At 40.3% G+C, this 21,658-nt stretch overlaps 1 protein-coding gene across 2 annotated transcripts in view; it reads right to left on the bottom strand.

Annotated features, from left to right (window-relative positions):
* SPATA7 (spermatogenesis associated 7) overlaps positions 1-21,029 on the bottom strand; it is a 51,470-nt gene extending 30,441 nt beyond the window's left edge. The window contains exons 1-3 of one of the 2 annotated variants that reach the window (XM_060757097.2): positions 20,589-21,029; positions 7,239-7,313; positions 4,880-4,975 (exon numbers count right to left, since the gene is read on the bottom strand). In XM_060757097.2, the coding sequence (XP_060613080.2) occupies positions 4,880-4,975; positions 7,239-7,313; positions 20,589-20,643 (226 nt within the window). In that variant the 5' untranslated portion in view covers positions 20,644-21,029. The remainder of the gene's footprint in view (positions 1-4,879; positions 4,976-7,238; positions 7,314-20,588) is intronic. The other variant, XM_060757106.2, reaches the window with a different exon arrangement.
* Between the last annotated feature and the right edge of the window lie 629 nt (positions 21,030-21,658).

Here is a 21,658-nt window from a genome sequence, read left to right as displayed (position 1 = left end):
CAGTCAAAGCACTACTGAAAGATGGCCATCCATTCTTAATAATTATAATAATAATAATAAATATAATAAATATAATAATTTTAACCTGGAGAAGGAAAGAGGGGGGAAAGAGAGGAGGGGTGAGATCTCTATTCTGGTTTGACCACGCTTCTCAATAATAATAATAATAATAATAATAATAATAATAACAAACCACTTTCTGCCTTCCTGCATGTAAGGCACAGTCAAAGCACTACTGAAAGATGGCCATCCATTCTTAATAATAATAATAATAATAATAATAATAATAAAATATATAATAAATATAATAGTTTTAACCTGGAGAAGGAAAGAGGGGGGAAAGAGAGGAGGGGTGAGATCTCTATTCTGGTTTGACAACACTTCTCAATAATAATAATAATAATAATAATAATAATAATAATAACAACAAACCACTTTCTGCCTTCCTGCATGTAAGGCACAGTCAAAGCACTACTGAAAGATGGCCATCCATTCTTAATAATAATAATAATAAATATAAATATAATAAATATAATAGTTTTAACCTGGAGAAGGAAAGAGGGGGGAAAGAGAGGAGGGGTGAGATCTCTATTCAACAGGCAGGTCTCTGAGTGCTGCACTGCTGTGTCTCTTTGCCCAATGCACGCAGGCCAGAGTGAGGAACGAGGTGAGGTGACGACAGGAGGAGAGGAGAATTTGATCCCCTTAAGCAGAGGCCAGGGAACAGGAAGTGGGGTAAATGCCGACCGCTTGCAACCAGGGGAGGGGAGGGAAACAACTATAAAACTTGCACCAGACATACGGAAATAATAACGAAACAATTACAAAACAATTACGAAATAGCTTTAAAAATTCATTTCGTTTTTTAGTTGCTCCTGAATGGTTTGTTATCGCTTCGTTATCAAGAAAAATAACGAATTATTAACGAATTACGAAATTAACGAACGAAACCGCCCAGCCCTAGTACACACCATGCTCCAAGATAGCAGAGCTTAAGAAAATATGTTTATTCTGTTCTAGGGAATTAATTGAATACAGGATATGGATATTCCTACACGAAAACCAGCTACAGAAAACAAGGCTAGTGATGCATGAAAAACAGGGAAAATCAGAATCACCAAATCAGCATGTTCTAGTAGTGAACTTTGCTACAAAAAGCATCTGATTTCCAATAACAGTTAAGCCTATAAAATAGCCCCATCTGAAAGGGTGAGGTACTTCTGCAGTCTGTTTAAGAATGGAGACTCAAAAATGCAGATCAAAATGATCAGTGGACAGATCTGGCACATAAAGAAGTATTTATTTATTATTCCTAACTACCTTTTGGGAAAAGAACTATACAAAATGACAGAAATAAAAACAACAGAGTTCAATTTGTTTTCAAAAATTACTTTAAAAAAAGATTACAATGGAGTTGCATGAGGCAAAACAGAGGCATGCTGATGAAGTCAGTGTAACAACCTGGGAGATAAGGATAGTTATAGTGATAAACAACACTTTACAAGTAAAAACACAAAACAAACAACAACAACAACCAGCCCTACCAGTAGTATACACTCAGAAACACATACACACACACACATATAATACAATACAATATTCAGTTGTGGTGGTAGTTTCCCTTACTGGCATGAGAAAGGCGACAGCCAGCAAAACTCAAAAACAGAGAAAGTTTACTTAAAGCCACAGTGCAGTTTGGTGTATAAAAAATTGAGGAACTTCGCTAACAAACAAGCTGCATAAGAAGGAGAAATTGGTGAAGCAGCTGCCTCATTTTCTCATCCACACTTCACTAGTACTTGCTAAATAAGCTTATGCTGAGTGTTCTTAATGAGCGACAGTAAGCTAAAAAAAAAAAAGGTAACTTCTTGCCTTTATACTACATCCTTAATATTGCACTGTAATACCCATCAGGGTGAAACTAAATCATAGCTTCATAGAATCATAGAATCAAAGAGTTGGAAGAGACCTCATGGGCCATCCAGTCCAACTCCCTGCCAAGAAGCAGGAATATTGCATTCAAATCACCCCTGACAAATGGCCATCCAGCCTCTGCTTAAAAGCTTCCAAAGAAGGAGCCTCCACCACACTCCGGGGCAGAGAGTTCCACTGCTGAACGGCTCTCACAGTCAGGAAGTTCTTCCTAATGTTCAGATGGAATCTCCTCTCTTGTAGTTTGAAGCCATTGTTCCGCGTCCTAGTCTCCAAGGAAGCAGAAAACAAGCTTGCTCCCTCCTCCCTGTGGCTTCCTCTCACATATTTATACATGGCTATCATATCTCCTCTCAGCCTTCTCTTCTTCAGGCTAAACATGCCCAGTTCCCTAAGCAATTGCAAAGCCCATTAGCATGAATCAGCAAACTATAAGGCACAGCAGGTTTAGATTTCTTAATGCACTGTGAAAGAAAATGCAGTCCCAGAAACTATTGTACCTGGTAAATGATTAAGATGAATAAAGGTACCTAACTCAAAACTGCATTGTGGTTGTTTATTTCGAAATTAAAGTTCTCTTCTCATTCTCTGCTCAGGGGGGAAAGGTAACATTGGTTTGTATTGCTGAGGGAAGGAAATGGAAAATGTATTTGCAGAGCAGTTGAGAAGTATGTATCCTTATGGTTAGAAATGACATCTGGAACCAACTGCCATTTGGTTCCCTTCCTAACGGAACTGTCTCCATCAGTGCTTATTCTACTTAGTGGCTTCAAAGGAAGGGTAAGAACTATTCTGTCAGCTCAACTGAAAGCAACTGCCATTTGGCTCATCATATGTCAGAATGGCCTTCAAAAAGGGAAGAACAGGTAAGACAGAGGTTTCTTTTCATCAGGTTTATTTATGGCCACTTGATACTATAAGGGGTACAGAATACTCTGGGGAATGACTTTCTTAACACTGGTCGCAATACCATAAATGTGTGTTTATTTGTTCAGTTACTACTGATTCTTCGTGACCTCATGGACCATCCCATGCCAGAGCTTCCTCTTGTTGTTGCCACCCCTAGCTCCTTTAAGGTTGAGTCAGTCACTTGAAGGATAACATCCATCCGTCTTGCCCTTGGTTAGCCCCCTCCTAGTTTTTCCTTCCATTTTCCCCAGCATCATAATCTTCTCCAATGTATCCTGTCTTCTCATTATGTGGCCAAAGTACTTCATCTATGCCTTTAATACCCTTTCCTCCAGTGAGCAATCGGGCTTTATTTCCTGGAGTACGGACTGGTTTGATCTTGTTATGGTCCAAGGCACACTCAGAATTTTCCTCCAACATCACAGTTCAAAAGCATCTATCTTTCTTCGCTCAGCCTTCCTTATGGTTCAGCTCTTGCAGTTTAATTTTAAAAACTATTCAGATTGAAATATTGGCATTGAATGTATTCAGTGTGGCATTTTTAATTTTGCCAGACATTTTAGAGCAGTGGTTGTCAACCTGGAGGTCCCCAGATGTTTTTGGCCTAAAATTCGCAGAAATCCCAGCCAGTTTACCAGCTGTTAGGATTTCTGGGAGTTGAAGGCCAAAAACACTTGGGGACCCCAGGTTAAGAATCACTTTTTTAGAGAGAAAACAGTAATTGCAGTAATGCTAGGGCTTCTCATTTAACTTATCATTACAAATACACAGTAGAATGCTGGCCAAGGCAGGGGTGTTGGTAATTTCCTATTAATTCTAGCATAGTAGTTTTTAAATGCCAGCATTTTTTTAAAGGCAAACTGTATCTATGCATAAGCATTTCATACAAGCAGAAGGTGAAATGAAAATAGGAAGGAACTGAAAATGCAGTTTAGACAGGTCAAGATACAGTAACTAGTCTAAAATTTATTTATTTATTTGCTATATTTGTATACAGTCTTTCTTAACCCGGAGGGACTCAAGGCAGCCTTACAACAGGCAGCAATTCAATGCTAAACATATATGTATCAATACACAATTACAATTAAACAATTAAACCATAATTTATTAAAAAACATCAATTAAAATCACACCATCCAAAACGTAATCCAGGGCTGTTCCATTTATCAACACATTAATTTGCAGTCACTTAAATGCACTGCTCCATTTATTTGTCAAAAGCTTGGTCCCAGAGCCACAACTTAAGTTTTTTTTCCTGAAGGTCACGAAAGAAGGCGCTGACCTAATTTCGTTGGGGAGGGAGTTCCACAGACGAGGGGCCTCCACTGAGAAGGCTCTGTCTCTCATCTTCACCAGTTGTACCTGCGAAGGGGGTGGGACCAAGAGCATGCCCTCCCAGGACAAACTTAATCTCCGAGGTTGTTCAGAGAAGGAGATATGTTCAGACAGATAAGCTGGGCTGGAACTGTTTAGGGCTTTATAGGATAAAGCCAGCACTTCAAATTGTGCTTGGTAGCAAACCACAGTCCATCTATTCCAATGCAACCGGAGCCCTGCCACATGCACAATGGAGGACCTTCTTATAGCAACATTAGAGGCACTCCAAGTGGCCAGCTACTAGTCAAAGGACATTTAATAGAATGCCAAGTTTGCAAACTTTGTGGGGTTTTTTGTTTGTTTTTAAATACAATACAACTGTTCGGTTCGCTCCTGATACGATAGATAAATAAATAAATAGCAGACTGGCAGCCAGTGGAGCTGGCGTAACAGGGGGGTTGTGTGCTCCCTGTACCCTGCTCCGGTGAGCAATCTGGCTGCTGCCTGTTGGACCAATTGAAGCTTCTGTACAGTCTTCAAAGGCAACCCCACATAGAGTGCATTGAAGTAGTCTATTTGGGATGTAATAAAAAATCTCCCCATGAGCGTGGATTTAAAAGGTCTCCCTCATCTTAGAATGACACTTTAATCACCACACTATACCATAGGTCTATTGCAAAAATAAAACACTTGTACAGAATTCAAATATGTCAATTTTTACCTTTGGCTGAAAGGATTTTATTGTAATGGACAGCCATGTGGTCCCTGATCAGGTACTGGTTACTTAATCTGCGGGAGGAGGAGTCAATGCAGAAGGCTATAAAATTAAATCAGACATGAATGTTATTACAAGGTGCCACCTACTATTGCAGAATAATAACAAATTTCAAAGCAGAAAATGCAGATGTAGAAGGGAGACAATGAAAATGACCCAAACACACCTGGAAGTTGTTTTTTTAGAAGCCCCTTAAAACAAATTTAAACTATGAACATTTAACAACAATAGTTTTGCACAATACCAATTTCTTTCAACAGGATTTACACAGATGGAAATGTTTCAAAAGGTTTGTGCTCAACTCAGAACAAATGTTGTGCTCTATCTTCAATATTAATTTAGCTTAGAATTGGTTTCATAAGTAAATAGTGTGCCTGCGGGCTAGAAACTGGATTTGGTGGGGCCAACAGCAATAATTTTATTAATGAATGGAAATGTTTCCATTCCAGCTTTCCACCTCAATTTAGAAATATATGAAGGCGCTCACAGTAAAAAATCAAATGCACCTCACATTCCAATAAATGATAATAATTTTTTTTTAAAAAAAATTAAAGTCATATCTGATTTTAAAAACCCAAGATCTTTCCTTTGGTCCAAACCGGAAAAAGTAGACTGCTATAATAGGAAGAAATACTATAAGCCTCAGGTGAGTTGGGAGAATCATCTTGAAACAAATTATGTTATAATATTACTAACAGGTCTGAGCCCTGAACATAAATTTGGATGGGAAGTCAAATAGTGCCTCACATAAAAGACATAAATATATGTCTCACCTAAGATTAAGATGTTTTTTAAAATATCTGAATTAACAGTGGGCTTAAATAAATTAAAGGCTGATTCTAGATCTGACCATGATGTGATTTAATTAGTTAAATACTTCAACAAAGGTTCTTCTATGTAGTTTAAAGAGTTCTAGCTTAAATTGGACAATATTTTCTCCAAATATTTAATATTTTCTCAAATATTTCGGATATGAGAGAACTTTCAAATTCCTTATAACAGTTTCCAAGTGGATACGCTCTTTTTCACAGTTAACAAAACCAAATGGCATTAGCACTTTGGATTCCATCTTCACTGTTTCACTGTTTTTAATAACATTTACAGTAAGGCACATGTATCTGTGGAACTGGTATCTGTGGTTTCATTTATCCACATCTGGTAGAATTGCTCTCTCTAGGCATGTCCTTGGTCCTCGACTGCAATCTTATGGTATTCTTGGACCTTGGATCTATGCAAATTCACTGCCCAACACACATTTTGGTGCCTCAAATCTTAGACCTGTTTCTTGGTATACTTGATATGCAGATTCCAAAAATACTTGATCTGCAGATTCCAAAAATGTTTCCTCTATTGACTCTAGTTTTTGAGATACAGAACATATGCCACATACCAGTCTTCGTCTGCTTGCCCATAGAAATCCACGATAACCATATCTAACTAGAGCTGCTGCGGTCTATCCAATGCAATTTTCTGAATCAGCATCCCAAATAACCCAAGGAACAGGCCTAAAGAATTGTTTTTGGGCTGTGTTATCCATAGTTTTGTGTAATCCATGTGAATTCTGGAAATGTATCCCCTGCAAATATGGGAGTCATTTTGTTCTGTACCAACTCCCTAGACCCAATGTAGCTAGTGCAAGTACATGACAGGAGAACACATTTAATGGTTAATTTGCAGGTTGGGTAAAGAAAGAATAAAAGGAACACTCACAGTACACTGCCAAGCCATGAACGAGGGAAGCAAGTGATCACAGAACCATTATAGAGATGTTTCAAAGATGTAATGTCTACCGTTTAACAGCCATGGCAGCAAACCTGATCTTTATATATGAAAGTGAGATGAGATCCTCAAAGCAGCTACCCTAAAATAGCCCCATTATGAAGTCAAGGTGACAACTCTGGAGCAGAGTTGTTTAAGGACTGAAGTCTGGGGATGCTGAGAGTAGATTTCATATCATCCAGAACTGGAGAGATGAAAAGAGCAGGAGAGGAAGGTAGCTAATTATTTATAAAGCAAATATTTAAATTCTAATTAGGAATCCCTTGAGAAAGCTTTCTCAGTACTGGAGGCACTGTTGTATACAATTTAAGTACAGATCTTGAACTAAATTATCTATTTAACATACGTGTGTTTAATATAAACATAGGCAAGCTTTAGCAACTGCCTTCTACACAAAGATGTACTATTTAATTAGTTACAAACTAATTACAGATAAAATAGCAAAGAATGCAAACATTTAAATTAGGTCATATTGCAATTGTTTTTCATAAATCAAGTTATTTATCAGATCAAATGAATTACGTACCATTACTTTTAGTACTTAAATGTCCTTTGAATGGGCTTGCTGGGCCATACCTAGGTATGGCTCGGTATTCAAACTCTGAAATGAATGAAGAAGGAAGAAAAGAAGGAAGGAAGAAAGGAAGGAAGGAAGGAAGGAAGGAAGAGACAGAAAATTAGAAGGAAACAAAAATACAGTTTCCAGCAAACAGAATACAGAGCAGCTCATATCAAATGCCAATGTGGTTTATTATGACTACCTATTGTGAAAACCATGAGGCTGTGGGTAATTCTTTAAATGATGTTGTTGTTGTTCATTCGTTCAGTCGTCTCCGACTCTTCGTGACCTCATGGACCAGCCCACGCCAGAGCTCCCTGTCGGCCGTCACCACCCCCAGCTCCCTCAAGGTCATGTTACACAACCTTAATTTAATATTCTTACATAAACAGGAACACAGATCAGAAGAGCATGACTAGTAGCTGATTTAAATAATTCTGTGCTCAAACCATATATTACAGTGTATGTTTAAACGAGCTTAACTCTACATAAGACTGGACTGCAAATGAATATGAAGACAAATATTTAGTCATTCTGAGTCCCTTCTCGAGGGAGAAAGGGCAAGATATAAAACGAAGTAGATACCCTATATACTAGAAGATAAGCCGAGCTTTTCAGGACGGATGCTGTGCTCTGCCCTGAGTCCCCTTCGGGGTGAGAAGGGAAGAATATAAATGTTTTAAATAAATACATACATTTCAGTCCTTTTTTGAGCTGAAAAAGCGTGATTGTCTTATAATGGGGTCAAGCTGGGCAGCGGAGCCCGGAGGCCATTGCTTGCAATACATGATATAGTTCTCTCTCCTCTTCACCTCCCCTGATAGTGTGTTTTCTTTTCCAGCCAAAAGGGAGGGAAGGAGGGGAAAAAGATATATTTCATGTCCTCCTTGTTTGTATGGCTCTCTTTCAATAATAATAATAATAATAATAATAATAATAATAATAATCTTTATTTATACCCCGCCACCATCTCGGGGTGGCTACCCACCCAATTTCCTGGCTTTTTTGTATATCTAAATGTATTAATGTTATACGTACATTTTTGTTCCCTTGGAAATTTTCCCCTCATATGTTTGAAGGTCTTTGCAAATCCTATATACTTACAGATATCTAGAGATTTCCATGTACCTCTATATCTGTTTCTATATGGATACATTATTTTTATATGAATTTTCCCCTCACATGTTTGCAAGTTTCTGCAAATCCTATATATAGATAAATATATAGAAATAACTATATATCTGTATATCTCTGTGTGTGTGAATGTATGTGTGTGTGTATATAATTTATATATTAATTTTCTCCTCAAATTTTTGCAAGTCTTTGCAAATCCTATGTTGATACAATTATCTATGTAAAGAGATATGTCTAGATAGATATATATGAAAATAGATATACAGGGCTTGCAAATATTGCAGAAGGGAAACGCACATATATTGAGAGAGAATTTGCAAACTTTTCAGGGGGAAATGCATATGTGAAATTAGTATATATAATTATAGATCTATACCTAGTTCTGCATTGTTTATAAAGGCATTGAATGTCTGAGCCCCCTGTGGAGATAGGGTGGGATACAAATGAAGTTCTATTATTGTTATTGTTATTAAGTTATTGTTGAACAGTATTGTTTTTGTTGATCCTACTTTTCCACTTACAGAGCTAGTTTACTGTTTTCTTTTGAAATACGGTAAACATTCAGAGACATTTAACCTACTGATGCCTCAAGTAATGTAATTTTATTGGACTCTATTTTTATTTTGAAGTTTACCAGTAGCTGCTACCTTTCCCACCCTTGGCTTATACTCGAGTCAATAAGTTTTCCCAATTTTTTTGTGGTAAAATTACGTCCCTTGGCTTATATTCAGGTTGGCTTATACTCAAGTATATATGGTAAATTATTTTTCTTTCCACTTAGAAATAAACTCCTACTCTTGTTACTAGTTCAGTAGCAAATGACCTGAAATTTGAGTTTCAAGTTGTTTAAGAGTATGGCTTTGGATAGACGGAGATGACACCACAGCCTTTTAAATAGCAACATTATTTATATTTCTGAAAACCTTGAGTCTTGTTTCTTCAGTGACTTTGCTATAAGAAGGATGATTAAAAAAACAAGATTTTTTTCCTTTGGGTAAAGTAAGCCTTTTAGAGATGTTTTATATTGATATTTTCACTGCTTGGCAGAACTGCTCTCTCTTTAAAAGCTTATTTTAAAGTAGGGTGATAATTCCACACAAATGGTCCAATGTATGAAAAGCGTATGAGAAGCAGCTTTTCATATGCTTTTAACTGTCCCACATTCAATTTTGTATAAACAAAACCAGAACTAAAGGGGATAGAGAAAGCTTCCTTATAAATAAACCAATTTCCCTATAAAGCTGAGTCTTTAAGGAACCAACATACTAGTTAGAATAGTTTTTAATCATTTAGGCATTAGGGTATAGTGATACTGAGAAAGTGATTCTGTTGTGAAAAAATAAACAAGAATTACCAGTATTCTAAGTACTACGATAACTACTGTAGCTGCAATGTACTGTATAATGAATTGTTTTTGTTCTTGTGTACTTTAAAATCATTTCCAAATATCATGGGGTAGTCTTGGCAAGATTTATTCAGAGGGAGTTTTTCTTTACCTTCTTATGAGGCTGAGAGAGTGTGATACATAGGTTCACTAGGTGGATTTCCATGGCTGAGTGGGGATTCAAACCTGGCCCCTTCCTGCAGTATTCTAATCTAACACAAACTGGAACACCTCACTGGCTCTTATTAGAGATGTAGTACATATCAAATCCATTCAATTATTTTTAATAATTTAATTACAGTTTGGGATTTAGTTCATCAACTTTGTTGACCTGCGTGCAAGATATTGGAGGAGATGTAATACTATTAATCATAAGTAATTTCAACAACATAAGGAAGGTTGGAACTGGTATGACATGAGGACATAGAAGAAGGGTGTACCTGCAAAAAACATACTTCTATAGTCTCACTCAATAGAGACACTTAAATATAATGTCTTTGAATTACATGTTCTGTACAACTGGCTCTCCACATTCGTGGATTTGATTAAAGTGTTATGAGTAGGAATCTCAAGATCCTCCAGCATGACTCTATGGTTATTTTCTGCAAGAAAATGACCACAGGTATTATCTCATGTTAATTTTTTGCAGTTTTTCTACTTTCATGTGTGCCCCCACCTCAGTGAATGTGGAGGCCCAACTATCCATCGAACATAAAAGACAGATTTCAAGTTAGAAAGGACAGAAATTAAGTATTGCCCTGTACAAGATTATTTTATTCTCAGATGTTATATAAAAATGCAAAATTAAAATACATGCATGGCATGCCAGATGTAAAGTATGTTTCCCTTTGATGTGCTAAACTGAAATACGGAACTTTTGTAAATTCAGCACTTTGTGTTTATGTGTGTTTGAGAACTGCTTTGGATTTCTTCAATACCATTTTCTTACAGTTAATACAGGAAATGGGATGAATAAAATCTACATGACAAATGTTGCACTGAAACTGTGCAAATTTGAAATTACGGGATCCTGCTTTTATCTTGATTTCACTATAAATCACACAAAAGTTATTATTTTTGATAAAATCCATAATTTAGCATAGCAAACATGGAAAGGGGATATTTCTAAAATATCTGGCTTCTATGCATTTATTTAATATTAGGAAAACAAATTGATCGAACACTTAAAAAATTAAATCATTTTAAGTTGGTCAAATTGGGTAGGAGATAAATATTCCAAACAAAATCTGGCATAAAATGGAAAATAAGGTAAGCTATATATGGTGACACAGTTCTATTATACTTTCATTTATCTTCAGGACTCATGAAATGGGATTTTTAGAACAGTCACAATTTTTGTTTCTCACTTTACCAAGAAGAGGTTTTCTAGATCTGTGAGTCTATATAAAATGTGAGGTATTTTCTATAGGAAGTAAACATTTATACTTGCATACACAGTAGGTGGAATTGTCACATAGTGCTCTCTTTTTGAGTGAATCTTTGTAATGCTAGGAATACCATACTTGCTGATATTTTTTAGAAATTATCTGTTTTTAGTTCAATTCTCTGTTTTTATAGGGTTTCTCTTTTCTGTTCCTCTTAGGTACCTTTAAGCATGCTGTAGGCAGTATCTCTAAACCATTGACATCTTCTCTCCCCCCCCCCCCCCCAATTGCTTAGAATATCTATAAATGTAACTATTAAGCATTCACCCTCACAATATCACAGTGCGACTTGCTTAAGGCATTAGGTTTCAGAGGTAATAGACAGTTGAATGCAGATTTCCCTTGCATAATGGCAAAAACAACTGTCACAATATTACTTATTTATATTCTACCTTTTCTGGCATTGGATCAAAGGTGGTTTAAAACGAAGATTAAAACAATGTAGGAAGCAACACGATCTCCAGTTCAACTCCTAATCATATTAAAGACTTGTGGCAGTTAGAATGACAGAGCTGGCAAAGGCAGTAAATATAATTCAGTGGTCCCTTGCTTTGAAGATGGATTTATCAGTTTCAATTAAATTATCATGTTAAAGGTCATGGAGATCACCTTTGCATCTGAGAATATACACTCAGGGGCAGCATTGTTGGTTATGGAGCAAAATGTAGCAAAATACTAATACTAATAATAATAATCCTAGACACTTGGGAAGTATCCAACGTATGATCCAAAACAACAGCCAGCAGAGTGATCTTGTTTGCTGTGGACTCATCTTGTTGCGTTTCAAATAATAATAATATACTTTATTTATATTCCACTCTTATCTCCCCGAGGGGACTCAGGGTGGATTACAGAATATATATACAGCAAGCATTCAATGCCATTATAGAGTTAATAAGGATAGAATACACAAATGGAGGTATAGGCTTTCCCATCTTTTTCTATATCAGGCATCTGGAGGCTGTGCTCAACTCTGGCCATGGGGAGGTGCTACCACTCCATCTTCCACCCAAAATATATATTAAAATAATTTTATCAGACCAATTAAAATATGCAAGGCTTTTGAAGATCACCAGCTTCATTTTCAGGCATTTATGTTACAAGTTGTTCTAATTTTTTAACTTCCAAACCTGTTGGAGGAAACTTGTGAGCTTCAAAAGCTTCCATAGTGTATTTTGAATTTTAGTTGGCCAAGTAAGAAAAGAAGAAGCTAGATTAAGGAGGAGCCTGAACTGTTCCATGAGGCAAGTGAGTACTCTTTTCAAGTTAAGGGACTAGAGTAGGACTTCAACCGTTCTCTTGGATCACCTGGCAACAACATTGAGGAGATTGCTATATACTTATAGCATTTGCTTACCGGTTTGTCACTTCCTATTTAAAATAAAATGAAATACTCCTACCACCCAAAAACATGGTGAAATTGCCACCAGGCCCCTTTTCCCACAAATAGTGGGGACATCCCCCCCCCCCAATGTCCCCAACATTTGGAGAAATAATTAGAAAAATACGTATTTTGGAGGAGCAAAGAGGGGCAGCCCTCAAGAACCAATGGAAAGCTCAGTGAGACTCACTAAACTCTGATTGTATATCTTGGCCTAGCCAGAATGGGTCCTACCAAAAGGCAGAGTGAAATAAATGCCTAAGGAGCACAAACAGGTGATAATGGTGGTGTTGTCGAGCAATTCAGAATGGCTGTGGATTAGGCCCAAGCCATTGTGGCTAGCCTGGTGAGAAAAGAGACGCCAATACTCCAGAATAAATCTCACCAAGTTGAAGAGAAAGCCACCAAGATGTTTATTTCATTCCAGCTGGAAAGGATGACGATTGCAGTAATTCTGCCAAACAAATCGACATGCCCATTGGGCAAGAGATACAGTATTTATAGGCTTCAGATTCAAAAGTTCCCATGCCCACCCGCCCAGCCACCCCCCCCCCCCAAGCTGGCGTTGTTATGATTGGCTGTGACGTCAGCAAGCCAGAAAACCAGCCAATGGCAACCTGAACCCTGCTTTGGCTTCTCAGCCAATGAGGTGGAAGGGAGGCGGGCAACAGGGAGACAATGAAGAAATGTCTAGCTAGCTGGATTAAGATGACCAATGTTTGCCAAATGGCTGGGCGATAACCTTTAGGCCCTCAAGCCTAGCCAAGGTTATTGTTTGATTTTTGGATTAATGTCTTGATCTAGCCCCTAGAGGCTACATCCTTTGTTTTTACAGTCCTGAGATATGGAGTCAATTGAAGGAAGTTAATGTTGGTTTCTGGCCAGTTGGGTTGTCACAATGGAGAGGCTGTAGCAAAGTTCCTGGTTCCTCGCAGATAGGAAAATGCCCTTTATGTTGGGTGATACCATATGTCCTTAGACCCTTTTGTTCTGGGTGGCCTAGCTTTCTGCTCTCTGATGCCCAGGCCAATAGAGCCATTTAATTATTGTCCATGCAAATGGGCTTGGTGAATCCTTTTGTTAGGGGATTAGGAGCTCAGGAAGCATGAGGGGACTTCCTGAGCTGGGCGGGTTGCTGGATTTTGAAAACAGTGGCTTTTCCTTCATATTTTATAAACACATATGGGAAAGGGGAACATGCAAGGGGTTCATAAGGGTTAAATCATTCAAGACCAAAAGGGAGCCCTGGCAGCCCTCCCTCCCTCCACCAGAGGTTCATATAGATCAGTGAAATATATAAAAATTCATAAGGGTTTGGTATAGGGTCCATAAGAGTTCCAAAGTCCATGAAAAGTTGATTGAAGGTTTCTAAAAGTTGCCATGTGGGGCCATGTAAAGAGCCTGAGGTTCTCACATGGGGGAGAGATAGGGGATTATGGGATCATTCCAGCCTGGTGTCCTTGGTAAAACCCTTGGTTTTGAACTATCTTTTGCAGAGTCCTGGGGGGGGGGGGGTCACCTCTGTTATCAGTGGCATGTCCCAAAATGGTTCCTTTTCTCCCAAGGCAGAGTTCAGCATGCCACTTGGCTTATCTTTCCGTCTTTAAATTAGCTTGCAGCCTTTGGTTGTGTTGGAAGATGCTATGGACATCTTTTGTTAATTAAATGACAATTCCAGCCAACTTTTTTTACATGCAATGGGGAGAAAGATTTCGTCTTTTGCTTCTGGAAGGAAAGTGACTTTGCCTGACCTTGTACCGAGTCTAAGATTACTGCAGTTCTCTCCTATACTGGCAATGAATTGATGCTCCCTTTCCCCAAGTGTCTGCTTTTAATTTTAAGTCCAATTTTAATCAAAGAGTGGAAAATTCAATATGGAAAGCAGTATTGTGAAATGCAGCCATCTAACTACCATTCTCTCCATTCTCATCTCAACATGACAAATATTTGCACAAGATTCAAACAAAGAAGACAAGGTATAGGCTGAATAAGAAAGAAGGCAATAGTGAAAAGACACTTTTAAAAATTACTAAAGTCATTCTTGATTCAAATACAGTTTGATTGGTCTTACCCCAAACATGAGGAAAAAGACAAAAACAAGCTGAAGCAAATGAAAGACAGTTGATCCTTGAAATTGATCCACACAAATAATTAGATTTTTATCCAATACATAGACCTGATTTGGAGTGATAGGGAAAAATACATGGGCACACAATAATATAAAACCATGCATATTTCCTTCTGAATTTGTCCTGGCTTCAGGGTCTAATTTAACAGGGATGCTCATGGATAATAAAGCCCTAAATTACTATGGTCTCTAGCATATCCTTGGGTCGTGGGGGAACTCCTCCACCCACCTGCGGTGGAGGAGGTCACTGATGACCCAGCAGCTCGGTGTCGCGATTTCGCACACCACTTTGCAGGCAAAGTCGCCCAGATACGCCTTGAGCTTGACTCCAATTTCATCGCAGTGCCAGAAGAGGTGACGGAGACATCTGCTTGTCCAACCTTGTGGGATTCTTTTAGGCTTGTTCTTCCTGAAACCGTGGAGGAGATTCTTGGGGCTGTGAGAGCGACCACCTCACCCCTAGACCCGTGCCCATCTTGGCTCATTAAATCAGCCAGGGAGGGGCTGGTTGATTGGTTTGTATTGATTATCAACGCATCGTTGGAGCAAGGGATTTTTCCATCTAACTTGAAACAGGCTGTGGTTCATCCACTCCTCAAGAAGGCTTCCCTTGACTCCACGGTGCTGAGTAACTACAGGCCAATTTCCAACCTCCCTTTTTTGGGTAAGGTGCTGGAGCGGGTGGTCGCCTCCCAGCTCCAGAGCTTCCTAGATGATACCAACTACCTAGATCAGTCACAATCTGGTTTCAGGCCTGGTCATGGCACCGAGACGGCATTGGTCGCCTTGGTGGATGACCTCCGCAGAGAGCTGGATAGGGGGAGTGTGACTCTGTTGGTTCTCTTGGACATCTCAGCGGCTTTCGATACCATCGACCATGGTATCCTTCTGGGTCGTCTCTCTGGGATGGGCCTCGGGGGCGCGGTTCTATCGTGGCTCCGGTCCTTCCTAGAGGGTCGAACCCAGATGGTGAAGCTGGGAGACGCCTGCTCGGACCCCTGGCCTTTGACCTGTGGGGTCCCGCAAGGCTCTATTCTGTCGCCCATGCTTTTTAACATCTACATGAAACCGCTGGGAGAGATCATCTGGAGTTTTGGAGTTGGGTGCCATCTCTATGCGGATGACGCACAACTCTACTACTCCTTTCCACCTAATGCCAAGGATGCCTCCCGGGTGCTGGACGAGTGCCTGGCCGCTGTGTCGATCTGGATGAGGAAGAACAAGCTGAAAATCAATCCTGACAAGACAGAGGTCCTCCTGGTCGATCGTAAACCGGATCGGGGTATAGGGTGGCTACCTGTGCTGGACGGGGTTACACTCCCCCTGAAGCCACAGGTCCGCAGTTTGGGTGTCCTCCTGGACTCGTCGCTTACACTTGAGGCTCAGGTGTCGGCGGTATCCGGGAGGGCCTTTGCACAATTGAGACTTGTGCGCCAGCTGCGACCGTACCTCGAGAAGGCTGATTTGGCCGGGGTGGTCCATGCCTTGGTCACCTCTAGAATGGATTACTGAAATGAGCTCTACGTGGGGCTGCCCTTGAAGACGGCTCGGAAACTCCAACTGGTCCAGCGGGCAGCAGCCAGGATGCTAACTGGGGCTCATTACAGAGAGAGGTCAACCCTTCTGTTTAAGGAGCTCCACTGGCTGCCATTTATTTTCCGAGCCCAATTCAAGGTGCAGGTGCTTACCTACAAAGCCCTGAATGGTTTGGGACCACCCTACCTGCGTGACCGCATCTCCACCTACGAACCCACACGCTCGCTCCGGTCATCTGGGGAGGCCCTGCTCGTGATCCCATCCACGTCGCAAGCGCGCCTGGTGGGGACACGAGACAGGACCTTTTCTGTGGCAGCCCCCCGACTTTGGAATGCCCTTCCAAAAGATCTTCGCCAGGCCCCTACTTTAGCAGCTTTCAGAAAGAACCTAAAAACTTGGCTGTTCCGATGTGCCTTCTCAGATTAGGAATCCCCACCCAAGTCCTAGAAGCACTTTAGCACAATTAACATTACTGCACACCGTACTATTTTATTCCCATGCTCCTCCTACCACTCTAGCACTTTTAACCCTGTACCCCACTGCGCTGGCCGGCCCAGTTTTAAAGTGTCATGATGTATTGTTATTGTTATTGTCGTTATTGCTTGCTTAACTTATTGATTTGCTATGTTTTCTACTGTTGTGTTGTTTTACTGTATTGTGTTCTGAGGCTTCGGCCTGTGTAAGCCGCATCGAGTCCTCCGGGAGATGCTAGCGGGGTACAAATAAAGTTAATAATAATAATAATAAATAATAATATGCTTTCACGTGAATGACTTCCACCATCTTTTTATTAAATGTTTTGTTAATCTAATTAACACAGTTGAAATCTGGAACAAAATATCTTTTTGGCCATAGTTACTTACTACAGGGCTTGTTCCACGTTGATACTCATATCTGTGTGCCCTTAAAACAGCTAATAAAAACATCTTTAGGAAGGGTAACAATAGGATTTCCCCTCCTTACATGTAGGGCTTTGATTTGACCATTTATAACAATGTGGATTTTTTTTATATTGTGCTCCTATTTTTTCATGTCAAAATCTGCTGAACAGTATGTTATTCCAAAGAACTAAAATACATTTCAAAACTAACATAATCAACGGTAATTATTTTCAATATTTTCCCTTTTATTACTAAAAGATATATGCCTCTGATGCAACAGTTATGAATGAAAATTATGTAAATTATTATTTCTTTGCCACAAGTAAGATCCCATTTTGTGTGTCACTGATTAGCAATAAGGCTATTTTATTACTGTTTCTACTGTAGACAAACAGACATTGAGAGATAAACAATCCAGTCAAGGCCATTAGCTCTGAATAATAAAGCTATTCTAGACAAAATTTCAATAATGTAACCTGCTTCATTTAAATAAAAGTCTGTGCTTCTGGCTGGAGTTGTTTTGACTCATGCATATCATAAAGGAGTGTGTGTGTGTGTGTGTGTGTGGGGGGGGGGGATATATTATCTACCTGAAATTGGTATCCTATGTCAGGGCTTCTTAAACTTTTGAACTTGTGACCCCTTTCGTTCTTAGAAATGTTTATGTGATCCCGGTATATAGACATACGAAATAGGTATAAAAATCAAATATTTACTGATAACAAATCAGCATTTGCAAGACATGCTGAACAGGCAGATTTTCCTTTTTATGAAGTACAGCTGAAGTATCTTCTGGAGAGTTCACTGTTAACACTGAACAACAGATTACTGCAATTGTTTAAAACAGGTGATGCTCAGAAAGCTTTTACTCCTGCCCAATTTTTTAGGACCCAACACTGAGCTAAGAGGGCACCCCACTTGGGGTCAGGACCCATCATTTACGAAGCAGTGTCCTAAGCTATCCTTCAAGTGAGATAACCTATTATTCGGCTGTGGAATTCCCTCCCTAGTGGGATTCGATTGGCCCCTTCCCTCCTGTCATTTCACAAACAAGTGAAAACTTGGCTTTGGGAGCAAGTATTTGGCCCAGCATAATTATCTGTGCAATAACAGTTGGAAATGACCCTGGATTGAGGAATATGATTATGTTACTGGCTTTGGATCTATGCACTATAGCTGTCTAATGTTTACATATGTTGTTTTAAAGCTGTTTTAAATTGTTGTTTAATTGCTTTTAATTGTTGTTTAGGCATGGAATAATGCTAATTATGCAAGCCGTCCTGACTCCCTTTCATTAATGAATGAATGATGCTTTTCACTAATCAAATAACTTTCAAATTCTTTTTCAAAGGTATCTGCTAGGAAGATTAATAGGAATTCCCAAAGGAAACTGTGGGTCCTTTCACACAGCCCTATATCCCAGAATATCAAGGCAGAAAACCCCACAATATCTGAGTGTGGACTCAGATAACCCAGTTCAAAGCAGATATTGTGGGATTTTCTGCCTTGATATTATGGGATATAGGGCTGTGTGAAGGGCCCTGGGTTATCTGAGTCTGCATTCAGATATTGTGGGATTTTCTGCCTTGATATTCTGGGATATAGGACTGTGTGGGAGGGCACTGGATTACCTGAGTTCACACTCTGATAATGTGGGATTTTCAGCCTTGATATTCTGGGATATAGGGCTGTGAGAAAGGGCCCTCAAATAATCCACTTCAAGACAGATATTTGCATTGTTCTGCCATGATATTCTAGGTTATATGGCTGTGTGAAAGGGCCCTAAATCCACACTGCCATATAATTCAGTTCAAATCAGATAAATGTGAGGTTTTAGGGCCCTTTCACACAGCCCTATATACTAGAATATCAATGCACAAAATCCCACAATATCTGCTTTGAATTGGGTTATCTGAGTCTATACTCAGATAATGTGGGATTTTCTGCCTTGATATTCTGGGATATAGGCCTGTGTGGAAGGGCCCACACGTTATCAAGGCAGAAAACCCCACAATATCTACTTTGAACTGGGTTATCACAGTCCACACTGCCATATATTTCAGTTTAGAGCAGATAATGTGGGATTTTATTCGGCTATGTGGAAGGGACCTAGGGGACCTTCCAGACTGGTCCTATATCCCAGGATCTGATCCTAGGTTTTCTGATTTAATCTGCACTGCCAGACTTGATTGGAGGTGAACTATAAAACCCAGTAACTACAACTCCCAAATGTCAAGGTCTATTTTCCCCAAACTCCCTCTGTGTTTATATTTGGGCATATTGAGTAAGTTTGGTCAAGATCCATCATTGTTTGAGTCCACAGTGCTCTCTAGATGTAGGTGAACTACAACTCCAAAACCCAAGGTCAATGCCTACCAAACCCTTCTAGTGTTTTCTATTGGTCATGGGAGTTCTGTGTGCCAAGTTTGGTTCAATTCCATCGTTAGTGGAGTTCAGAATGCTCTTTGATTATAGGTGAACTATAAATCCCAGCAACTACAACTCCCAAATGACAAAATCATAACTTTTTGAGTGATGGTCACTCCTTGTGTAGTGAGACGCTTTGTTGCCAAATTTGGTGTGATTTCGTTCATTGGTTCTTTTGTTTTTAAGGTACTCATTATGCACAGAGCAATTATATATAGATAGATATATGAAGGGTTTTCGCAAGATACTTTGCGTCCCCATACATTTTGCTATTATTATTTATTTATGTATGTATCCATATTTCTTAGGAGGAATTAGTTTATTATTTATTATTTAGAAGTTTTATATACCGGCCTTCTCACCTCTTTCGAGGGACTCAAACCGGTTTCCAACCATAATATCACATACAATCAATAAAATATCATAATTCACATTATAGTAAAACATTAAAACAGCAATTACAATCAATAACTACAATGGTCAGTCGTCAAGACTAAAATCGTTGCTCATCATCATCCATCCATATCTCAGGGCGTTGACTCACTCGTGGAATGCCTGTCTCCATAGCCAAGTCTTCACCTGTTTCCTAAATGTCAGGATAGAAGGGGCGGTTCTGATCTCCGAGGGGCCACCACCGAGAAGGCCCTGCCCCTCGTCCCCACCAGACGCGCTTGCGAAGCCGGTGGGACCGAGAGCAGGGCCTCTCCAGACGATCTTAATAATCTTGATGGTTCATAGGGGAGAATATGTTTGCTTGTAAAACTGAATTACTGTGGCGCGGAATGATGCAAGTAGGCCCAAAAATATAATAGGTCAACAAGCTGAAATGTTTGGAAACCTCTGTAATTGCAGGTCAAGGTGTGTGTGCTTAATAGTAATTCTGAAACAAACAGAAAGTACATTTGTACCCGGGGTGCTGGAGGGCCGAAGTTTGCTCAGGCCTGCTCTGGAGGGCCTCCTCTCTGTTTCCCTCCCTCGCAGGCCCTCGCTGGGTTCCTTACCGGGGCTCCACCCTCTCCTGCCAGCGCCGCCGCCGTCCTCCATCCTGACTCCCATCCTTCCTTCCGGCCTGGCCTTTGCCGCGCCTCCCCCGCCAGCTCTGCCCTCCCGCGCCGGGAAGGCGAGGGAACCTCAGCCGCGGGAGGCCCGGCCTAGCAGCAGCTTCTGAGGGTTGCTATGGCTACCGTGGCTCCGCCGAGAGTATGACGTCCCTCCCGGCTGGGCCCTGGCTACGTTTCCCTAATCTCTGGTCCTCTGAACTCTTTTGGACTTCAGCTCCCAGAATGCTTCGGGGCTGAAGCCCAAGGCGTGGTCATGGGGGCCAGATAGCTGAGGCTTCTGGGAGTTGAAGTCCAAAGCCGCTGAAAAGCCATCACTGTAAACAATGGCACCATTCCAACAGCTTTCTCTCTATACCAGGCGTGGGCAAACTTCGGCCCTCTGGGGGTTTCCAGCATGCTTCGGGGCTGAAGCCCAAAGCGTACTCATGGGGCCAGATAGCTGAGGCTTCTGGGAGTTGAAGTCCAAAGCCGCTGAAAAGCCATCACTGTAAACAATGGCACTATTCCAACAGCTTTCTTTCTATACCAGGTGTAGGCAAACTTAGGCCCTCTGGGGGTTTTGGACTTCAGCTCCCAGCATGCTTCGGGGCTGAAGCCCAAAGCGTAATCATGGGGCCAGGATGTTGAGGCTTCTGGGAGTTGAAGTCCAAAGCAGCTAAAAGCTAATCACTATAACAATGGGACTATTCCAACAGCCCTCTCTCTACACTAGGCATAGGCAATATGGATATGTACTCTTAATGCAGTTTTGGGACATTTTACAGATTTTTTTGTCGTGTCAGGAGTGACTTGAGAAACTGCAAGTCGCTTCTGGTGTGAGAGAATTGGCCATCTGCAAAGATGTTGTCCAGGGGACACCTGGATGATTTGATGTTTTTATCATTCTTGTGGGAGGCTTCTCTCATGTCCCGTATGAGGAGCTGGAGCTGATAGAGGGAGCTCATCCGCCTCTCCAGGGATTTGAACCTGCCTGTTGGTCTTCAGTCCTGCCGGCACAGGAGTTTACCCCC

This window comes from Anolis sagrei, chromosome 1 (genome assembly GCF_037176765.1).
Source record: "Anolis sagrei isolate rAnoSag1 chromosome 1, rAnoSag1.mat, whole genome shotgun sequence".
NCBI lineage: Eukaryota > Metazoa > Chordata > Lepidosauria > Squamata > Dactyloidae > Anolis > Anolis sagrei.
The sequence above is the reverse complement of the archived record's forward strand: the minus strand, read 5'-3'. Positions and strand labels throughout refer to the sequence as shown.